This window comes from Vicugna pacos, chromosome 6, assembly GCF_048564905.1.
Source record: "Vicugna pacos chromosome 6, VicPac4, whole genome shotgun sequence".
NCBI lineage: Eukaryota > Metazoa > Chordata > Mammalia > Artiodactyla > Camelidae > Vicugna > Vicugna pacos.
In genome coordinates, this window is record NC_132992.1 from 29,515,650 (window position 1) to 29,539,916 (window position 24,267).

The 24,267-nt window shown below is 41.0% G+C and overlaps 1 protein-coding gene and 1 non-coding gene across 2 annotated transcripts; both read left to right on the top strand.

Moving 5' to 3' along the window:
• The first annotated feature begins 7,495 nt into the window (after nucleotides 1-7,495).
• Nucleotides 7,496-7,599, top strand: LOC116278054 (U6 spliceosomal RNA). Its single transcript, XR_004187476.1, has one exon. It is a non-coding gene; the product is annotated as a U6 spliceosomal RNA (small nuclear RNA).
• Nucleotides 7,600-9,179: 1,580 nt separating this feature from the next.
• Nucleotides 9,180-11,229, top strand: CHRM5 (cholinergic receptor muscarinic 5). The gene has a single exon (XM_031672973.2). The coding sequence runs from the start codon at nucleotides 9,252-9,254 to the stop codon at nucleotides 10,848-10,850; it is 1,599 nt and encodes a 532-aa protein (XP_031528833.2). The 5' UTR covers nucleotides 9,180-9,251; the 3' UTR covers nucleotides 10,851-11,229.
• Nucleotides 11,230-24,267: the final 13,038 nt, after the last annotated feature.

Consider the following 24,267-nt stretch of genomic DNA (forward strand, 5'->3'; position numbering starts at 1 on the left):
TGTCACAATGATCCTTTGGCCCCCAGAGCTGGTATCAGGGATAGAGAATGCCCCAAAATGAACAGAACAAACTCCTAACATACAGAATTCATGCTGTGACCCCTTCTCCTCTCTCCCTCCATCCTCACTCCCAGCTGCCAATCTTGCTTTCTACTTCACAGACATGGAAGCAATCAGAAAAGATTCTCCCCCACTGCCTTTACTGTAACTCACAGCCTCCCGGTGTCTGTGCCCACATACCCTGCCTCCTCTCCTGTCACTAAGTGGGGTCTCTGCTCCAGTGCGAGGCCAGTGCCTGTTACTGGGTCCTATCCCTGCTCACATCTCTCCAGCATCTATCCACACTCTCTCCGACCTTCTAATGGATCACTCACATCAGGCTGCAAACATGTTATATTTCTATCTTTCTTTAAAAAAAACAAACCAAAATATATATAAAATAAGTCTTGGCCCCAGTCCTAATCCAATTTCTGCCTCATTTCTCTGCTCCCTTCTGTAGCAAATCTCAGAAGAGTCCTCCCACTCAGCCTTTAATCCACTTCACAAGGCTCCCATGCCCACCACTTAACCAACATGACATGATCTCCATGTAACTACATCCAATAGTCAGGCTTCCGTCTTAATCTTTGTTTTATCAGCTTCATTTGATACAGTTGATCCCTCCCCTCTCCTTGAAACATTCTCTTGTTGCTTCTAGAACAACACACTAACCTTGGGAATTCAAAGATAAATATAAAATCTACACCTCTAAGTTTCTTGGGAAGACTTGGACAAGACAGTCAACAGCTTCTGGACTTCCAGATTCTCACATAAATCCACTGGTAGCAATACTTTCCGGATTTTTTCATGCCATGGCACACATAAAAAAATGGTAATATTTGCCCAGTACTCTGGGACAAGGAGACAAGACTGATCCCAACAGAAGGCAACCACCTAGGCAGCTCCAAGGCCTGAGGGTCAAATGCATGCACTGAAGAGCTCCAGCTTGTGTCCTCATGCAAAGCAATCCCGTCTGTTTTCCTGCGCTGCAGTGAAAATACACTTTTTGGCCTTGGTAATAGACTTCTCTGTTGCATTAATGTGGTGTAAAGGCTTAACAATTCTTATATCCTCTTTTTCTTAGAACTGTAAAAGTTTAACTCCTTTAGTTCTAGGTCCACTGTATATCTCTTTTATATGCCCCACGGCATTTAGCACAGTGGTGAACACAGATCATATTTTTAAAAACAAGTCACATTAAAATTCTGCTCCAGGTATTATTGCTTCAGTACCATTGAGAAGTCTTTTTTTTTTTTAAATGGAGATCCTGGGGATTGAACCCAGGACCTTGTGCATGCTAAGCCCATGCTCTAGACTGAGCTACACCCTCCCTGCTAGAAGTTATTAATCATACCATTTTTGGACAGCATTCTGTTCTGTCAGTTAAAGATTAGATAGAACATACTGGAAAACAGAAACCAAAAAAGGCAAACCCAGAACCTACATTACTCACACATTTTGTCACAGGAAGTTCTTCCTGATATCTAACCCGAGGTTACCACATGTGTAAACTTACTTTCTCTGATTTATCTTTGAAAAGGAAGGAGAGCAGGAGCAGCTCATGAATACAGAACAACATGAGCTTCATGATGATGCCCTGTGTTGACTGAAACAAAATGCACAACCTGTAAGTTGAGAGTTATGTTTTATTCAGCAGACTTTCTAAGGACTCAAACCCAGGAGGCAGCCTCTCAGATCGCTCTAAGGGGCTGTTCCAGCAAGGCAAGGGAGGAGCCAGGATATAAAGTAGGAGTTTTTACAACAAAGATCAGCTAGTCAGAACATCAAAACATTACTGTTAATTAAAGAAAACCAGATATCTCAAGTTAAGGAATTTAGCACTCTTCTATGTCTGAGAAGGTGCAAAGGTCTGGGCTCACTGAAATCATTCCTTTGATATACACCTTAGCTGTCTAGGAGGGCCAGTATCCTGTTGTTCCACATTCTGAGTTCCCTCAGGGGGCACAATTGGTGGGTGGCCGCAGAGGCCAAGCTGCCTGCTTGTCTGCGCCCTGAATTCCCTCTGCTCACTGACTTAATGGCCTCAACATCCTTTGGTTACTGATATGGCCAGCAATATTTTTCATTACACCTGATAGCACTGGTTTATAGATGCTATTAAAGTTTTCCACTGTGGTTGCTATAGAAACACTGAAGAGTGGTTCAGGCATAAAGCTTTTCAAGAAAAAAGGTATTTCAGAAAAACAAAGCTCCAAAAGTCATCAAGGCCATGCCACAAGGAAAGGAATTTATCTGCTACAGTGTTACCTTTTTTGGTTTTTATGTTATTTTGCTCCATTTGTAATTTATTGACAACAAAGAAGCAAGAAGCAATCTGCCAATGTTGGGAACCAGGAGGCTTTCATCTCTCTGGGATTCTTGTTTTCTGTTCAGTAATGGAAAATAAACCAAGGGTGATCTGTCTGCTCTCTGCTGATGCTGGCACCCTAGAAATAAACACTCTCGACACTGCGGTGGAAACGGGAACTTTTAAGTTTGATTAACCAAATAAGAACTCAGAATTTTCACTGACCCCCTATAACCACAGATACAATGAGTTATCTCTCCATAAACACAATCTTTTATTCAAAAACCTTTTGATGATTCAAAAAAGTTTGTTGTGGAAGGACTATGATGCCTCAAACTCAGTTTTCACCCTTGACTCTTGTCCATGAAAATAATCAATCATCAATTATAAGAATAGAAAAAAAAGTTGTATTTGAGCCAAACTGAGGACTAGCCCAGAAGCCCACTTCCCAGATTACTCTGAGAAACTGCTCTGGAGAAGCAGGGTTTTCAGCAGCACAGTTTATATCTTATATTCAAAACAAAGAACATTAAATAAATCAGGGTTACTTTTCTTCAAGGATTCAAAAAAAATAAAAAATAAAAAAACAACAGACCAGCATGTACACAGCAAGCCAGTATGGCCTTGACACCTGGGAAGGGGGTCTTATCATCAAAGGAGGACCAGCATGGGCGTCCAAGGAGAGGGGAATTTAATCTTTATTTTTACCATGGACATTCTTAACTTCTGGTCAGTGTGCCCTTTTCTTTAATAATTAAAAGCAGGTGTACAACGAATTGATAGGCCACAAACAGGCTGCTTTAGTTAGCATAAAATTCAAGTTAACTGATGTATAAGCCAGAATAACTTCCCCATACCTCAAATATGTGAACATTTCTTTTATCACTATTATCCAGCTATCATAACAACAATAACAAAAATCAGTCCATCACAGAACCTATCTCAGGTCACAAATGTCTTGGTCTGTCCATTCCCAGCAGCTTAGGAAGCAGGAAAAGCCATTCTCTCAAGACTGAGGTAAGCGGAAAAATGGAAAGAATAGAGGGAAGCAAAGCTGGAAAGGAAGTATGTATTATTTTCAAACAGGAGAAATAAAAAGAGCTCCAAGGTCCTTGGAAGGCAGAGGGGGATCCAAATTGTTACTGGACATTTCAATTGGAAAATTCCAATTTCAAAAGCAGTTTGTAAGCTATGGTTCCCTTCTCTGGGAAGTTCAGAAATGATCCTCAACTTTGCTATTTAAAGTACATTTCATGGGGTAGGGGGGTATGGCTCAGTGGTAAGGTGCATGCTGGGCATGCACAAGGTCCTGGGTTTAATCCCCAGTGCCTCTGTTAAGGGAAAAAATAAAGAAATAAAGTATGGTTCATGGGTCAGCAGCATAGAGAGCTCAGGGGCTTTTGAAAAACGTGGAATTGCAAGCCTCGCCTTCTGCAATTTAACAAGATCCTCCAGGTAATTCACAAGCATCTTGAGAAGCACTGGTTCTGGGGATTCACGTCTAACGTGCCCCTGGGTGAGGGCAATCCTGCCCCTCTGTCCCCGGCACCCTGCATAGCAGGGATCTGGAGAGGGCACTGGTTTTCCACGCTGCACGATGCACGGGAGAACCACCTGCGCAGTTTCAAAACAACAGGAGCCCGGCGTCTCCCAAGTGGATTCTGAGTTGACGGGTCTGGAGTGGGGCCCAGCATTAGTATTTTTGAAAAGCTCGCAGATGATTCTAATAAAGTGGCCCATGGTGAGAGCCACTGACCTAAACCCTTCATTTGCTAATCATCAAAACCCCAAAATGACGTTAGGAGTTGTTGGTTTCCTACGTTATCTCATTTGGGAATCCTCAAAACAACTCTGTAAGGTAGATGGAGACGGTACTGTTAGGCCTGCTTAGCAGAAGAGGAAATGAGCTGAGAGCTGCTCTCCCTACACTAACTTAGAGAGCAGATACATAACTGCCATTTCCCTGGCTGAGAATAGAGGAAAGTTGAGTTCTAAAACTAATGCGATATTCAGTGTTTTCCATGGTGAGTCTATAGGAAAAGCCTGAACTCATTTTAAAGGATAAATCACCAATTCCAATCTCTTAATTTTGCATGTGAGGAAACAAGGGCCCAGAGATTTGTCTCAAACCACAAGATTTTAGCCGAAATGAGAACTCAGGTCTCCAGACACCTAGTTTAGTACGTTTCCCACTAAACTGCATTTCCCAAGTGCGACCCATCTCATGGGATTCCACAAGATACCAACAGATCCTCAGCTTATTTGACTATGGAACCATGTTTTTCACTCAAGAATCTTGCAGTAATCCTATTGCAATGAGCAGACTTGGAGGAGGACTGTTGGCCTTGGCTCTCTTCAAGGCTGTTCTACTTGAGTGGTCGGGAACAATCTGCTATGGCCCCAGAGGTAGGGGACCAACTCTAACAACTAAAGGGAGAGGAATCATTAGCACCATGAAGCATCTAAAACAGCCAGCTCAAGGTCACCAAAGTATGGCCTCATCCTTTTATTCCACCTTGTCCCTGAACAGACCATGCCTCAGACACATGCCCACAACAGGAGGCATTTTGATGTACTTCTTGCTGGATTGCTACTTTGTAATGAACATTCCTCTGTGTCAGGCACTATGCAAAACGTTTCACCCGCATTATCTCACTTAATCCTTAAAACAATCCTATGAGGTAAGGACTCTTAGTATCCCTACTTTAACGTTAAAAAATCTGAGAGTTAAAGAGGTTAAGTAACATATCCAAAGTCATACAGAAAGTAATGGAACCAGGTTTTGAGACTGAAGCTGCCCAAAGCCAGATTCAATTGTATGATTATGAGATGACTTGCCACTATAAATGATCTTCTTTTCCATTTATCAAAGTATTTATTCCATGTATCAGAGAGAGAGAGAGAGAAAAAAAGACTTTTTGTGGAATTTTTAAGGACTATGGGGGCTAACAAGTCTGAAATGCGCAGTACAGGCTGCAAATTCCAGCAGGAGTCAATGTTGTAGTTTGAATCTGAAGGCAGTCTGGAGGCAGAATTCCTTCTCCTGGGGACCTCAGTCTTTTCCCTTAAGGCTTTCAACTGATTGGATGAGTCCCACACGCGTTATGGAGGATAATCTGCTTAATAAAAGCTACTGATTCAAATGTTGATCACATCTACAAAACACCTTCACAGCAACACCTACCCTCAGGGGTTGGACCAAACAACTGGGTACCGCAGCCTAGCCAAGCTGACACATCAAAGTAACCATTAAACTATAAAATACACAAAATCAGAAAAATGTAGATATCTTAGACTGCACAGTCCAATTTCCTTATTTTTGCAAATGAGAAAACAGATCAAGGAAGGAAAACCCCCCAGTGATATGTGTACATGCATTCACAGGAGAACATGTACACCCACACTCCCCAAAACCTTCATAAACTGCTATCTTCTAATAAAATTACGTGGAGAAGTTAAATCCCTGCACAACATCATTTATTTCTATTTCAAAGACTTGAGAAAAATTCAGCCAGCAGGCAGTTCATTTTATTACTTCTCTCCAGACCAATGCCCCCACACCCTGGAAGGCACCACCTTCAGAGCATAAGGGGAGTCAGGAAATAGCGGACACATTTCTCCCCAAAAGTGGGCTTACTCTCAGATCCTCTCCCACCCCTTCTACCCACCCGCTGAACCTCTCCAGTCTCACTTCTTACTTCTCAGGTTTCCCTCGACGTGATGCCTTCTTTTGCCTCTGGGCTCACAAACAAGCTCTTCCCCTCTGGGGCTGAAACGCTCTTTCCCCAACCCATCCCCATACACACCTCTTGCCTGGCTAAAGCCCAGTCATGCTTAGGTCTCAGCTGAAACATCTTTTCAGGATGTGCCTCCCCCACCCCCACTAGGCTGGGTTAGATGTCCTTCACCTGTGCCCCTATGGTGTGCAGTACCATACCCCTGAGATGGTATCCCCAGTGTTAGAGTCTGTCACATAAAAGACATTCAGTATTTACTGGGGAATGGAAGAAAAGGAGGAATGAATGAGAAAGAAAGGAATTTCTGTAGGTTCTTTCTTGAACTGCATGACTTAGATCTGACAAGTAGGAACAGTCTGATGAAATTCACCCAGAGAATTGTAGGGTGGAGAGCAAATTTGATCTTTTCAGGTGCTAGGGGCTCTCTGTCTAGTGACCTGGCATCCTGGGGATTTGCTTTGCTGTCACCTGGATGTTGATATCACCAGGGAGTTATTGGTGTACTGTAACAGGAGGCTGGATCAGGGTGGTAGCAGCAGGAATGGAAAGGGACCCATAAGAGGGATATTTCATGGGTAAATGGGACTGCATTGGTTGGACTGTGAAGGAGAAGGGTGCAAGATCAGGAAGTTGGGAGAATCTGATCTTTGGTACAAGACAATATCAATTCAATTCCATTGTGAACTTGAGGTATTAGGAAAGGATCTAAAAATACAGTTGAAGACACAAAGGAACTTATTTACAAAACAGAGACACTAATGAACTCATCTACAAAGGAAAGAGACTCGCAGACATAGTAAACAATCTTATGGGGAAAGAGGATGGGAAAGGATAAATTTCAGAGTCTGAGATTTGCAAATGTTAACTACTATATATAAAAATAGATTAAAAAAACAAATTTCTTCTGTATAGCACAGGGCCCTATATTCAGTATCTTGTAATAACCTTTAATAAAAGAGTATGAAAATGATATGTGTATACATACATATATAGATGCATGACTGGGACATTGTGCTGCACACCAGAAATTGACACATTGTAACTGACTATACTTCAATTAAAAAAAAACCAGACAAAAAATTTCAGAAACAGAGACAGACTCACAGACACAGAAGACAAACTTATGGTTACCAAGGGGTAAAGGGTGTGGGGGAGAGATAAGTTGGGAGTTGGGGATTTGCAGACACTAACAACTATATATAAAGTAGATAAACAACAAGATCCTACTATAGAGCACAGGGAACTATATTCAATACCTTGTAATGGCCAATAATGAAAAAGAATATAAAAAGGAATATATATATATATATATACAACTGAATCACTACACTGCACACCAGAAATTAATACATTATAAATAGACTATACTTCAATAAAAATAAAAAATAAAAAATATACAGTTGAAAATACAAAACAGTGCTCACTTTGGCAGCTAAAATTGGAAGGATACAGAGAAGATTAGCATTGCCCCTGGGCAAGGATGACATGCAAATTTGTGAAGAGTTTCATATTTAAAAAGAAAAAAATTAAAAAGAAAATACAAAACAAAGCCAAGAAAATTTATAGCCTTTCACAAATTTGTCACCTTCTATCAATTACTGTTAACAAGGAAGTGTCAAGACTGGCCAGTAGGCAGAGCAGGCACTGCCCATGTGATGTGCTCTGAAGGTCACCAAAGACTTTTCTCCCTTCACCATCCTGTAAGGTGCCTGAAATGTAATTAAAATGGTATTTTTCATATGTCATCAGATATATACTGTATGCACATACATCTCTGGAAGGAAAGAAGAGAAATGGTAACAGTGGCTACTTCTGGAAAACAGGGATTGGGAGATTGGAGGTCAGAGGTGGGAGGGAAACCTATCTTTACCATCTACACTTTTGTACCCAACGAAGCTTTTTTATCATATACATAGATCTTCAATCTAGAAAAGGAAAAATTTCCTTCTATTTTTAAAAAGTTGGGATTTGTCAATGGGGGATTGGTTAAATAAATTATAGTATATCCATTAAGTGGGATAATGTAAAGTCATTAAAATGAAAAAAGATAGCTTTGATCCAAAAGATGTATCCAAAAGATGTCCATGATGATTTGCTACGTACAAAAAAACAAAATTCCGAGTATAAACATTTAAAATCCACCCATTCCCAGTACCGCCATTAAAAAAATAAATAAACCAAATTACTTGCCCCCCCAAAACAAAACAATCCACCCATTAAAAACAACTGTGTTTAAATATTTGTTAGCATGTATATGCATAGGGAAAAGCTGTGAAAATACAGTTAGAGCGCTGATTACCTCTGCAAGGTGGAATTACAAGAAGTTTTTGCTTTCTAAGTTCTACATTTTGACATTGCCTGAACTTTTACAAGGGGCATATTACTTCATAATCAGAAAAAAATTTAATTTAAAACACTTCCATGATATTGCAAATAGCCCAGAAATGGAGGAAGGGTCATTCATCATCTTCAGCAGCTGGGGCAAAATTTGAACCCTCCAGATGGAAACTAGGTACGCGTGGGGAGTTTGTGCATTAAGTCAGGGAGAAGCGGTGTAATACAGTCTTGGCTCACAACACTGCCTCGATAATGTTTAATAATTGAATTTAGTTATATTTATAGTAATAATGAGGCTAAAAGTAGATAGAACTTGTCTTTTTCCCTAGTGCATGACAGAATTGGTACTTATTATCAGAAGCTTAAAAAACAGAGGATCTGCCCTCAAGACCATTGCAGCAGAAAGTAACTTAACGTCACCTGCTTTCTCTTCTTTACTGCTCTGCAACATGCCAATTCTTTTTTTCCCTTTTTGTTAGCCCTCCTCAGCCTCCCAGCACTTTTTTAAAAAATGCCCATTGGAACCACAAGAGGGCAGCAGCCTCATGTACAAGAAAGGCTCCTGGGTACTGTTAATCCCCCAAAGCAAAAGGATGATGTCTTAAGTGTTATCAAAACTTGAGAGATTTCAGCATCTTCCTCTGAATAGATGTGGGACCACATTTAACGTCCTGTTGGAAATTATAAACAGTGAGTGGAAAAGAAATTCATGCTGGTGGGTGAAGCTAATGTATTTCCCTCTCTTCCAGACACTGGCCAGGAGAGGTGAGATAGAAAAAAGAACAGTCTGGAACCTAAGACTTTGTCCTAATGTAAACTCCTGCACCAGGATGGAAGGGGACTCTTATCACAATGCGACTACAGTCAATGGCACCCCAGTGAGTCACCAGCCTTTAGAACGCCATGGGCTATGGGAAGTCATCACCATTGCCGCCGTGACAGCTGTGGTGAGCCTGATCACCATTGTGGGCAACGTCTTAGTCATGATTTCCTTCAAAGTCAACAGTCAGCTGAAGACAGTTAACAACTACTACCTACTCAGCTTAGCCTGTGCGGATCTCATCATTGGGATCTTCTCCATGAACCTCTACACCACCTACATCCTCATGGGCCGCTGGGCTCTCGGGAGCCTGGCCTGTGACCTTTGGCTTGCGCTGGACTATGTGGCCAGCAATGCTTCCGTCATGAACCTTCTGGTGATCAGTTTTGACCGTTACTTTTCTATCACAAGACCCCTGACCTATCGGGCTAAGCGCACCCCCAAGAGGGCTGGCATCATGATTGGCTTGGCATGGCTGATCTCCTTCATCCTCTGGGCCCCGGCGATCCTATGCTGGCAGTACTTGGTTGGGGAGCGAACGGTACCACCAGATGAGTGCCAGATCCAGTTCCTCTCGGAGCCCACCATCACTTTTGGCACTGCCATTGCTGCCTTCTACATCCCTGTTTCTGTCATGACGATCCTCTACTGCCGAATCTACCGGGAAACAGAGAAGCGAACCAAAGACCTGGCTGACCTCCAGGGCTCTGACTCTGTGGCTGAAGCTGAGAAGAGGAAGCCCGCTCACAAGGCTCTGCTCAGGTCCTGCTTCAGCTGCCCTCGGCCCGCACTGGCCCAGAGGGAAAGGAACCAAGCGTCCTGGTCATCCTCCCGCAGGAGCACCTCCACCACTGGGAAGCCATCCCAGGCCACTGGCCCGAGCACGGAGTGGGCCAGAGCCGAGCAGCTAACCACCTGCAGCAGCTACCCCTCCTCAGAAGATGAGGACAAGCCTGCCATTGACCCTGTCTTTCAAGTGGTCTACAAGAGCCAGGCCAAGGAAAGCCCAAGGGAAGAATTCAGTGCTGAGGAGACCAAGGAAACGTTAGTGAACGCTCACACTGAGAAAAATGACTCTGACACCCCAAAATATTTCCTGTCTCCAGCTGCTGCTCAGCGACCCAAGAGTCAGAAATGCGTGGCCTATAAGTTCCGATTGGTGGTAAAAGCTGATGGAACCCAGGACACCAGCAACGGCTGTCGCAAGGTGAAAATCATGCCCTGCTCCTTCCCGGTGTCCAAGGACCCTTCGACAAAAGGCCTCGATCCCAACCTCAGCCATCAGATGACCAAACGAAAGAGGATGGTCCTCGTCAAAGAGAGGAAAGCGGCCCAGACCCTGAGCGCCATTCTCCTGGCATTCATCATCACGTGGACCCCTTACAACATCATGGTCCTGGTTTCCACCTTCTGTGACAAGTGTGTGCCAGTCACCCTGTGGCACTTGGGCTACTGGTTGTGCTACGTCAACAGCACTGTCAACCCCATCTGCTATGCCCTCTGCAACAGAACCTTCAGGAAGACCTTTAAGATGCTGCTTCTCTGCCGATGGAAAAAGAAAAAAGTGGAAGAGAAGTTGTATTGGCAGGGAAACAGCAAGCTCCCATGAAAAGTAACAACTCTCAAAAGAATGACCGTGGTCCAAGTCCTCTGAGGAGGAGCAAGATGATTCTGGTTTACTTTCCGAAAAGACGTCTGTCATTTTGAGTCCCTAAGGACTCTGTAAAGGCTTGAGGTCTCTCACCGAAAGGAAGGAATCGCAGAGACCTCAGTTGCTGCCATATTGAACGATTCTTGTCTATAACCAAGGTCGCCTGATGCCACTGGAGTCTGCCACTGAAGTGAAGAGGCAGACTCACGGCCTTCACAGGAGGAGGCACTGGGCACAATGAACAATGACCAAGGGAGCGTCTGTCTAACCTGCTGTGGGCAACAGTGGGGACTGGGTGGAAACCTGTCACAGAGTTTTGTGCAGTATGTACGTGTCTATGAAGTTGTCTCATTCCAGTGAGAACTGGGAGAATGTAAGTCAGTGTCACCCAAGTGACATTCAATGGCTTCTAGGAACTGTTTCTTTATAAACTAACCAGTATTTATTATACAGGTATTATGTGTTCCGTACTGTAGTATGTTTACATCTGAACGAAGCTCTTGCTCTTTCCTTTCACAACTGGTACCAATTCCTGGTCCACACAGAATCACCCTTCCTCTCAGAATCCTGGGTCTGGAAGGTCACTGAGAACTGAACATAGTCCTTCTAAGGGGCTTCTATTCTGCTAATAAAGGTGATCAAGTCTCCACAGTCAGTTATTTTGCTTTGACCAGTGGGAATTTTCTCCTTTTATCTAAACAAATACTGTGTATTCTGGTTTGTGCCTATTTGAACCCATTTACTTATGCTCTGTTCTTAGGAAGATTCGTTTTGTGACAGCCCTTCACTGGTGAAGATCTTTGCCAGTCTGTTTAATAACAGTTCTAAACTGCCAGAGGTTTTACTTTCTAATCTCTTCACAAGGCAAACCTGAGGCAAAACGTGCAAAACAAATTTGATTTCATTCCATGCTTTGGAACTTCTTCCCCATCCAGACCCCCAGTTCACGCCCAGGCACAAGCTGGTCACCGTGCTGCCTCTAGCCAGAGTGCTATTTAGAGGGACAGCGGGGGGAAAGGCTTTTTTTTTTTTAATAAGTCTTTCAAATCATGGCTCAGAAATGACTTACTTATTCTTTCCTCTCTAAATTCACAAAGATAAGAAGTCCAGAAAAATACAGTTAAGGTCCAGTGAAGCTGACTATTGCCATGAAAAATGACCGTGTTTTCTTTAAAAGCAAAACGGAGGGCACTGTATAAAAATAAAAGTTATCAACATAACGTTTAGTCTCAGAATTATCCAAAAACCAAATTTTAGTTAAATTTCTGTGTATATAAACAAACTGAATCTAAGAGGTTTCTATGATAATGCTGAAAATAAACCAATGCACAAGAAAATGAGAGGGGAGGGTGTAGCTCAGCGGTAGAGTGCATGGTTAGCATGCACGAGGTTCTGGGTTCAATCCCTAGCACCTCTATCAAATACATAAACCTAATTACCTCCTCCCTTCAAAACAAACCAAAAAAAAGGAAACAGAAACTACACAACAGTGCATAAAACTAATGAAAGATCCCCAAAGCAAGCAGGAGAGTACACAGCAAGGATTCTAAAGATGAAGCACCCTGTCAGACAGCAGCTCATTATTTAACCTGTTGATTATACCTACAGTTACATTTAAAAATCTCCAGACTTCTATTCACTTAATGTGGGCCAGTTCTTTTTCAGCCTCATTTGCTGAGAGGATGTAAAAATAGCTGGTTTAGTCATGCTGGGAATTCGGTATATACTTGAGTATAGGAGGCCAACAGACCACCACTGACGAGTGCCTTGGCCTCTTCTATGGAGCCCCAAGGAAGCTTCGGGAAGTGGAAACCCCGGCATCTCCAGCCCTGTTGGGATTTGACGTTGAGATGAAACATCTTAGAAGCAATGTAGCTGCTGAAGCTTTGTGAAGGGCAGGTTGACACCTGCCAAGAACTTGGTAGAGAATTAACTAGCTCAATTCTCCAAGACAGAGGCTTCCCAGTGGACATGATGCCAACAGGGTGTGACTTCATAAGCAAACCTGCTCCACCTGCTCCAGATAAACAGTTGGTTCTTTTAGTTTAAGCCTTTGACTCCCAACAAAAATGAGAATCCCTCCAAGAGAAGAGCACCTTGAGCTCATTCACATCACAGGAGAGAGAGATACAAGCTAATTCAAACAAAAGAACACAGAACAGAGGGGCAGGGACGGCTGGGGCCACACTTTTCTCACTCCACAACTGCCTAAAACTTAGCCTTTTTTGTCTGTCTGTTGTGAAATTGAGAGGCCTATGCCTCCTTCTTTATCATTGGCTTTGGGACACAGCCGGTTACGAAGTCTACCTATGCCCCTTGACACAGACAAAAAGAATGCCCCAAACTCCTGAGGGAAACCAGCCTTCTTTAGAATAAGGCCTCTGGTGGGGTCCTCAGAATGAACAGATCCAACTGTAAACTACAGGGACCTGAGGAGTGGAGGGGTGGGTGTGGGCTGACTCCGGATTTTAGGCCTTCTATGTCCCATCTCCAAACTTCTGTCTATAGTAAACTCTGTACAGCTTTGATTAGTTACTTACTGGATGCTGCTATGTTGCTAACATTGTGGTTTGTTTCTCCTTGGCTGTGAATTTGATGGCTTGTCGAGGAATCTGTTTTCAGAACAATTTTTGGTTACAGCACTTTATCAATATTCCTGGCCTCTGCTCTGCTCCTTTGGTGAGTGTCCTCTGAGGCTGATGCTGATGTCAGCTTTGTCATTGTGAAATCTGTACCTAATCTCTGGACTGGACAGTCCAGCTGTCTACTGTAAATACTGGAATTACAGCAAAGGATGTGGGGATGGGGCCGCTTTTCTGTATGGTACTAGCATTATTCCGGATATTAAAGAAATTTAACCACACAGTGGTCTAAGGCGAAGTGTTTAAATAAGAAAATGGTCTCAAGTGAGCCTGACAGATCCATCTGTGTTAGGGATTCCACACGCACTGGCACAGCCTGGCCTTTTAAGAAGGAGGAGGTTCATACACAATGTGGATACACGTCCCTCTTGCCAACTTGGTGATTGCCCCCTTTCCTCTCAGTTACCAGTGACTAAATTAACATGAAATAATGACAAGATTCCAGTCACTGAAATGCTTCCATTTCCCTCCAGGACAAGGGACGTAGGGCAGACTGCAGACCGCAAATCACAGCCCTTTAGCCAGTACAGACCTTGCATCGAAACACAACAGCAGCGTTTCTTCTTCAATTGCTAGAAGAGTTGGTGCCCCAGGCATTTAATTCTCATCTCCCCCACTCATTCCACCAGTAAAGTTAGAGATTATATAAATTCTTGCCAACAAGAACCCCAGTTTGAGAGTGTGAGGGGAAGGGAAATGCATTTTTTAAGAATCCAGGAAGGAACCAAAAGAAAAAAATTTTAAAAACATACTTTTTTGGGGGAACTATTTTTAAACTTAGAGAAAAGCTGCAAGAATCATACAAAGAACTCCAATACTATTTACCCACACTCCCCAGTTGTTAACAGTTTGCCACATTTGTACTGTGTGTGTGCATGTGTGTGTGTAGACACACACATCTTTTTTTCTCAACCATCTGAAGTTGCAGACTTCACGTCCATTTGCCCTCTAAATATTTCAATGGATATTTCTTAAGAACAAGGAAATTATCTTATATAACTTACAGTACAAATAAAAAATCAGGAAATTCAACATTGCTGTAATATTACTATATGAGACATAATTATGTAATACAGTCCATAATCAACTTTTACCAGTTGTCCAAACAACATTCATTGTAAGAATTTCTTTTCCCGTAAAGATCTAATCCACGATCACAGATTGCTTTAGTTGTCATAGCTCATTGACTCTCTTAATCTGGGAGAGGTCTTCAGCTTTCCTTTGGCTTTTATGATATGGTCATTCTTTAGAATACATTCAATCCAATTTTTAAAAACTAATTTCCATAAATTTGTGGTTGTCTGATGTTTCCCACTAGATTCAGCTTAACTTGTTTGCTTTGACTTGGGCAGGAATACGGCAAATGGGATATTGCATCCTTGGTGCATTACATCAGGAAGACAAGATGCTTCATCCCAGTAGTGGTGATCTTAACACTCATCACTCGGTTCAGGTTTCTCCACTGTAAATGTACTACTTTCCCTCTGCAATTAATAATTTTGGGAAAGAGACTTTGAGCCTCTGTACACTTCTGGTGGGTCATCAGGTTTTCACTCAGTAACTGCAGCATCTCTTTATCATTCTCACCCAAATAAGTTATTACCGTGACGCCAAGTGGTTGGCATTCTACTGTAAGGAAGACTTGTTCCTTCATTATTATTATTTATTTACTTATTGTCATTATAGACTCACGAACTCTTAATTTAGTAATTGGTTAAAATCCATTACTGTCATTATTTCAATGTTAAAATTGTCACAAATTTAAGGAGTGAGAGCCCCTTCAAGATGACTCCTGTGATCCTTTGGCATATCCCGAACATTGCTGGAGCACTCCCTTACTTTCTGGTACGAGAAGATATTCCAGATTCATCTTCACTCTCCCTAACCCCGTCCAAGAATCGGTTACTTCTTCAAGGAGCTCTGGTTTCATTAAGTATAGATGCTACCTGACTCAGTTCTGGAATCAAGATATAATCATTGCTATTAGGCCCTTTCAGTGGATGGAACTAAGAAGTATGTATTCGTGTATACTTACTAAAACAGTAAGTTCATACTGACATCTGCAATCCAAATCCAACACTACAGAATTCTTCCCATTCCATATGTGTATGGCCCTTGTCCAACAGTGAGAGTCATCATTTGCTCAACTTGCTTAATTCTTTGATAGTTTCAGAATTGCAAATACACATCACTGTGAAAAACCAACGTCTCAGTAAAGTTCCAACATTTGTTTGTGTTTTTTTTTAATCTTAAGGTTGAAGAGATATAGCCAAGTTACTAGGTTCAATAATTGCTTCTGTTTATTAACAGAAGTAGAAGAAGTTGAACAATTCTGAAGACCTTATGTAAAGACAGGCAAAAGACTGACACAAATAGTCATATTAAAATAAAAAAGAGCACATACAGCAGGGTAAACTACCCTTCCAATGAACTGCACTGTCCCCCATCTCTCTGGATGAGTTAATGTGTGTGTGTGTGTGTGTGTGTGTGTGTGTGTGTGTGTGTGTGTGTGTGTGTGTGTGTGTGTAGGGGCAGGGGGTATGGTTATGCTACCACATTAAATTACCTGCAATCAGGCAAAGAAAGCCAAGGTCTAATTACAGCCAATGGTCTGCTTGCAGGGCTTCACCATTATTCAGACTTGTCTAATCTTAAAAAGATTAGAAATCTTAAAAGTCCTAATCTTACGTTATATGGCCCTAGAACAAGTCTCATTACCACCAGATGCCCCCAAGGATGCCCTTAGGCTCCTGCTAAGAGCAGTTCTCCAAAGAGTTTAATTCCTAGCCTTTAGCAATGATTTGCTGGAGAGAATTATCTTGCAAGAATGCACCTCAGTGGTGTCCTAGTAAAGGAATGGGCACTCTTACCGTCAACAAAGAGCAGACCCACCTCAACCCACTTATATCCCCAGTATCACTCCCTGGGGAGCTGGTGCTTATTTTTAGTAACCCCATATGTATCCAAAGCTAGGTTTACAGTCCAGCCATTTTCAATAAAAGTCATGGAATTACTGACCATGATGTACTAACCACAGCCCAGTGCCCTTACTATACCACCCAGCAGACTGCAGTGGAAAATACCACAGGCAGAAGACAGATTTAACCCGGGATGTGGAGGACCACTCTTTTCCCTGAAAAACTACACTGCCATGACTGGAAAATCTTTTGAAAGACCCTTTGTACCCAGAAATAGGGCCTACCTAGGAGAGTCAGAAATAAAAACTATATTAGGTTTCATTTTATAGTTGCTATATTTTATATAATAGTGATTTATAAATTAACATATACTTGCTTAGAAAACGTAGAAAATAAATAAGCAAATAACAAAAAATTACCAGTAATTCCACTACCCAAAGATAACCTCTGCTAAATATCTCAGTGTTGGTCCCGCAGTTTTTCTCTACGTACAGAACTACACTTTTAAAAACCTAGAGCTGCTAAGCACTGTATGGCAATCCTAATGTACCTATCTTGCAGAAAATATGACCACTCTGATCACTTAAGTTCTTCAAAAGCAGAAAAGGCTTCAGTTAACATGGGGAGCTCCTATCCATAACTGAATGTAGATTAGAAAGAGGTTACTTATGCCCTTTTTCATCTCTTTTAGACGCACACACAATACAGCTTAGCCTACAAAGGTTACTGGCCTCTGTAATTCTGAACTTGAGAAAAATTAATCATCATCCGGAGGGATTTTTTTTAAAAGACTTAAAAAAGTCTAATTTTAAAATGACTATATACATTTCCAGGGCTGCCATAACACACTATCAGAAACTGGATGGCTTGAAACAGCAGAAGTATATTACCTCACAGTCTGGAGGCCAGAAGTCTGTTACCCAGGGACCAGCAAGGCCATGCTCCCTCCGAAGGGTCTGCTGCGGACCTCTCTGCTAGCTCCTGGTGGCCTCAGGCACTCCTAGGCTTGTAGGCAGCCTTCTTCTCCCTGTGTTTCTTCACATCATCTTCTCTCTGTGTGTTTGTCTCTGTGTCCAAATTTTACCCTTTTATAAAGACACCAGTCATATTGGGTTAGGTCACTCTAATGATCTCATTATAACTTGATCACCTCTATAAAGACTCCATTTCCAAATACGGTCACATTCTGAGGTACTGGGGGTTAGACCCCTAATACTTTCAGGAGACATAAATCAACTGGTAACAGTAACCAACCAAGAAAACATTCCCTTTTTTATAGAAGAGCAAACAGTAGACCAGTGCTGGGTAGTACCAAATGGGAAGCAATTCAGAGCCCCTGCCGAGAAGACTGCAGTGTCCCAACTCTATCACAGAGAACTGGCAGGACAAGGCGGCCCTGTCATAGGACAGTCAACTAGTATTTTTTAAATGCATGTTTGCCTCTGCTCTCCTGACCTATAAAAATATAGGAAACTAAAGGTATGGAACCAGATTTGTAAGGTTCCTTCTATGTGTGCAAGAAGCACCTCTGGAAGCTTTAGGCCCACACATCTGGAGCCTAGCTGAGGGCACGTTCCCTCAGAGTGCAGCTCAGAAAGTCTGCAAATGGAAGTTCCCTTCCTAAACTCCCAGTATCACCCCTCGGGGGCCCTGAGGGTCTATATCTCAGAACAGGACAAAAGACCTTAAGCTATTTTTTATCTGTAATCAGGCTGAATGGACTGTTAATTTGATCCCGAACACTTTCTTGTAAGTGTTAAGGAAAGCACTTTGGGGGGGGGTTTATGCCCACATTGAATAGGTACTGGTCAAAATCAGTAACCCTTGTTTCATTTTTTCTGACAATCATTTTTTTTTCTCCTACTTGTCACCTCCAAATGCCCCAAACCTTTCCACCTTCTTTCTTTCACCATCTTCTTAGATCCAAGAACCACCATCCAGGAAACTTGATTACTCCTTTGGTTACTCATTTGTTCAGCAAGTAATTATTGATCTCTGTGGGAATCTTGGGGTTGTAGAGGGGAGTAAGATACTGTCTCTGCCTCCAAGAACCCAGACTAACAGAATGAGGGACAGAATGACGGTACAAACAAAATCACTCCAATGATGGCTGGAGGCTCTCCCCCTCCCCAAGTACAAACATTTCCCCTCTCCCTTCTCCAGGCCTCCTTTTTTCCCCCTGCTCTTTAGCCCAGAAGGGGAAACTAGCACTGAAATATGAACCACAAAGGGTAGAACCGTAACGTGATTGAAAAGAAAAGGTGGGTAAGAGTGACAAGATGAATGTGGATTACATTCAACATTCCACTTAGAAGCTCTCACAAGCAATCCTCCAGGCTTTTTTTCCAATTTGGTTCCCAGTACCTGGGCTACAAGCCAAGATACTATGCCTTTCAGAAAGGACTCCTCCCCTGTCTGGATTTAGCCTAAACTTCCTATTCTATAACCCAACCCCTTCTCAAGGCAGAGGTCAGGTAGTTGTGCAGAAATGAGAGAGGTTGTCAGTAGGATTCTGCAAGGACATTTTCAAAATCAAATACATAAGGTCACATCCATATTTCTATACATAAAACTTCAAGCAGTGAGGACAGAAAAGAGCCTCAAGTTCAAGGTGGCAGCAGTTAGTTCGGACTGGGAGGGCTCCATGATATTAAACGAATTTTAGGGGTGGGTATAGCTCAGGGGTAGCTTAGGGCAGGACAAGTGTTTACCCGATCTCTCCCTTACCTCAGGAAGTTCCTTCTGACCCATTCATTCAAGATGGGTGTGGAGGCAACAGAGCCAATTCTGCATTGACTGAGGAAAAAGGAGAAGGCTTTCAGCAGGCTGGAGATCATTTTGGTCAATTCCGGAGAAGTGTGTAAGTTAGGACACTTGGATTCAAGTGAAAGACACTCACTGGAGCTGGCGTCCCACAGAAACACTACACTACAGGATACAGCAGTGCTATGGAAGCCAAGGGCCAGAGCGCAGCTACCTCAGGAAAGGATTTGAATTTCAAAGTTCATCTTTCATTTCAGCTCCTCTCTGTGCAACTGCTTCATTCTATATTTTCTCCCTGCAACCTGTCTTCTCTTTTTCTGTAGTGTGTATGATAGAATAAATAGCCATGAACATCTTGCAGGTTTTTATGCTGCCATCTCCTCCTTTAGTCCCTTAGTTTTAATTTCAAATTTCTAAGGAACAGCCTTTGGCCCAACCTGGGTGAGATGCCGTAAAAGCAGAGCCACATACCACAAATATAGCTGCGGAGGGAATGCTTCCTTGGGTTGCACGCCTCCTTGGGGAGAACCAGTTATGGGGCAAGCTGGATGACAACTCAACAGATGTACATTAAAGGAAGGAAATCTACTGTCAGAGTTTAGATTTTCCTCAGCCCTTCCCTCCTGTCCAATTTTGTTGATGTATCTCATTTCCTCCTCTATGAAGTATTGATCCTACCATTCCTCACATTCTGGGAGTAAACTAATTTACTTCTGGGGATAGGAGGAAACTTACATATAAACCATCCTAGGAGGTAACTTTTGCCCTATTTTTTACGAACAAAAAGAAGAGTAAATCTCACAGTCACCAGCACCTCACAGTTTTGTTTACCATGCCAAGAAATTTCTCTTCACAGCCACAAGCTAGTTCCTTCTGCTGAAATTTAAGTCCATGTCCTTTCTCAGACTTCATAGTGGTACATAGTTCATCAGAATATGCTTTAAAGGGATTATCAAGGATTTGAAAAATCCCCTCAGCACCCTCTTTACCAAACTAAAAATTACAGCCACTTTAATCCTTCTTAAAGTATATCTAGTTAATATAGTCATGAGGTCAGTAGAATCATTTGTATAGAAAGTATCAACATTAATCACTGGCAGCTTTTCTCCAGACCTGCTCTGCACATCTTATCATAGAGGCTAAAACTGGCCATGGTATTCTCCAAATGCAGACAGATATTAAATAAGGGGTTAGGGTGGAGATGGTGGAGAAGAGCATTCACCAACTCCCTGCAGGAAGAGCAGCTCAACTCCATGGACCTGAAAGGTTGTCCAGCAGCTACTCGCTCCAGCGAACTCTGGGACCACCATGGGCTTTCTCCCACTTGGGCGTCTGCCGTACTCTCTTCTGCAGGCCAGTTTCCTTAGATGTGCAGATTTCATTGTTGATTCTGCTTACCTGTGACTCAGGATCAGCATACTGCCTTCTCTGATCCAGCACCACCCAACTGACTGGCTCAAGTCCCACCCTCAGTCCAACCAGTTATGAGTGGGAAGGCAGGTCCATCTAGGCCTGTGGAGAGACAAGTGCGAAACGAAATTTTGTTTTCCTTTGTGTGACACAAAATTCCATGACAGCAGTGATTACAAGGAAGCTTTCCTTATACACCTCATGGTCTCTTATGAATTACCTCATAACACTTTAAGAATGTTTCCATTGCTTAATCTGCATACCAAATTTTCATGATCATTTAATTCTAAATATTTTCAGATTTTTTTACTGTAGTTATTTAGAAATGTTTTAAAATATTCAAATACATGTAGTAGAAGCTCACTGAGTGGAATTCTTTACATTCTCATTTATATATATATGGAAAATTCTATTTCAACATCACCTAAGGAGATATAAGAATCTTCAATAATTACTAGTTTATTAAATTTTAGTGGAATTAAATGCCTTGTCAGAGGTTTTCTGTTAGAAATACTGTGCACAGCTAGTTTTTACAGCTCTACCCATTCCACTTGTTTACCACTTGACCTTATTAATTTACTCCTCCCTCTTCTCAGGTTTGCACAGGCTGGCTCAGTCCTACCAGACTGAAGCCACTGTGAGAGGCTTGAGTTCCCTATGCTCCCATGATAAAGCTGTGCTACTGTGGGAGGAGAGATAAGCTAAATTGGGGGGGGGGGGATTCTAAAATAGCTATTTTAGTACTTCATCATCTTTTTTTCAGGAATATTAAAAAATGTTCGTAATTTACAGTCAACATCTGAATTTTGCAAAACCTACCCTCAAGTTCTCCTAAATAGTATAAACACTTTTACCAATTGGATATTCTCATATACCTTACAAATTAAAAAATAATTGACTCTGATGACAATAATCACACCAAAAATGCTAAAAGGAAAGCACAGTACAACTAGGTCCTGCCTCAACACACTCTTTGAACTGCACTAAAGGACTGGGCCATCAGCCTGTATTATGTTCCCTGAGGTGAGTGCTTAGCAGAATTTTTGTTGGGTTTAAATACAAAATGCATATAAAAACTATCCTAAAAAGTGACTTTTTGCCCAATTTTTAAAGAATTGACTGTAATCATGCAAAAATATGTCTATGTGTGACTTGGAAGGCAATTAAAAAAATGAAAATAGTTGTTTTAATTTTTAAAATATTTAATAAAAATATTTTCAATAGGTTTTTTTTTTCAGTTGAACACTAAAAAATCCTCAAACTTCCTGAAAGTCTGAGTGATTACTTTAATGAAAAAGATTCCCACCTTGAAGCCCTTCCAATTACTGAAAAGTAGGCTGAATGGCTGCTTCTTCCCTCCTGTCAGAGGAAACATAAGAAAACAATGATAGAATACTTTACTACTCTGGGCACGTCAGTTAAAATGCCGAATTTTTTCAAAATTTTAACCAGGCTCAAGATGAGTCCCAAGGTTTTGACTCCTAAAAGACTTCTTGAAAACTTGGGAGCGATGAATCCAGCCTGGGCACTCAGGATTTCCTAGCAAAAATGGGCAACAAAGATCTGTTTTCCACAAAGTCACTAAACAGGTTTAATTTAGCAGATGAGAAAAAAAATTGTAAACACAAAGCTTATTTTTAAAAAGAGATACTAAGATCCTAAAGAAAAACAAAAATAATATTTTGTCTCCAAGTGGGGAATAGCAGAAAGAAACCAAGGAAGTAAAAAAAGAAAAAGTTGGCACCAATCATTCAATTCTTAAGAGTAGGAAATAATAGAATTGGGTTAAAATTATATTGGAATTTTGGATCTGAAAAGTAATTTACAGGTCTAATCCAAATCCCTCAATTTACAGATGAGGAAACTTGAGGCCCATTTATTTATTCATTCAACAAACATTTATTATGTGCCTACATGCTCAATGCTGGAAATACAACAAACAAGATAAGACATGGTCCAAGGACGGGAAGTGACTTGCCCAAAGTCACAAAGCAAGTTAGCAGCTAAATGGGGGCTCTTTGCACTCAACTCCATATTATCTAATTAATAATATACAATCATTTCTGTACCTGTAGGCACACTAAGCATTTGATGAAGGGTCTAGGCAAAGATAAGATTTTTCATATATGAATGATGTAATAACATTCTGTACTATGATAAGGGATATATATATATATATATATTATATATTATATTATATTATATATATATATATATAATATATATATATAATATTATATATATATATTATATATTATATTATATATTATATATATTATAATATATATATTATATATATTATAATATATATATTATATATATATATATATATATATATATAAAATATTCAGATTGTGTTAGAATCTATGTAAAATAACCACACATAGTTTCTTAATTAGCAAACGAAATGGTAATTACCTTGGAAGTGCTTTCTAATTTCTAGCTTATTAGGCATTCCATGTGCAAATATTGACAATCCAAATTTAAAAATTTTTGGATATGATTTCTGGTCATACAACTCTTACTATATTCCGGCTCCTTTGAATTGCAACTTTCATTCAACTAGTGTTCTAATATTTTAGTTATTTTCAATAAATGACTATTTTAAAAGACCTAGTTCTACCATTAACTAGTTTATCCACCTTAATCATTCATACCTTAACCAGTGTGGTAACTTTAGTGCATGTTATACAGAGATACAGTTTAAAAAGTGTCCTGCATTGGAACTTATCTCTTTAAAAGAAAACTCACATACCTCATTTCAAAACGAACAATGGCACCTATTACAAAAGGGAAAACAACAGTTTGGAACCAATCCTTCTGTTGCTGTTTTTTGCTGATTTAATAACTCTAAGAATGCAACAGGGAAGCTCAACATAGGAGAGGATAAGGAGCCTCGTGCTAGAAGCAATACTGTAGCCTCAGAGTTATTTAATCAAAACAACCAAAAGAAAAGGTGTGAACTTTTGTAACTTACTGACATAAAAGGTTTTTGAGATCTTCCTGAATGGAAAGTAGTAATTTATATTCAACAACTTTGAGGATCAACGTTGGGAGAGATGAAGAGATTTTCAAGCTACCTCTGCTGTACTACCAACATCACAACACAGAACGCGAAGGTTGATTTTCCACCCTCAGGCTACAAGGCTCTCCTACTGCTGCACTTCTTTCCCTGGCCATTCACTCCCTGTTATAATCTGTGCTTCCCCCCTACACAATAAAGCCGACTGAGGACAGGCACTGGATATTATCCATCTCTGTATCTTGCCCTGAATCACAGCACATAGCTGATATACAATAATTTAAAATGAAACCACAGATGGAAACCGCAATTTAAAAATCGGTAACATGTATTCTAATTCATATATCCATACTCTGAAACCAACTGTAAAAATAAAAATTTAAACTACATCAGGAACATGTGTTTCTACTTCAAATATCAGGGAATATAAAATGGCAGGGCAGGACCGAGAATTTTGAAACATCTGATTACACAAAAAACCACGGTGCATGCTGCTCTAAAAATATCACACTTCTTTTTAAACAGAAAGGGGGTCATGTTCAAGCCTCAGATAATGAAAGAAGAAAACTGTCAGGAATAAAAAACATTAAGTGGAAAAAAAATGACAAAATAATTTTATC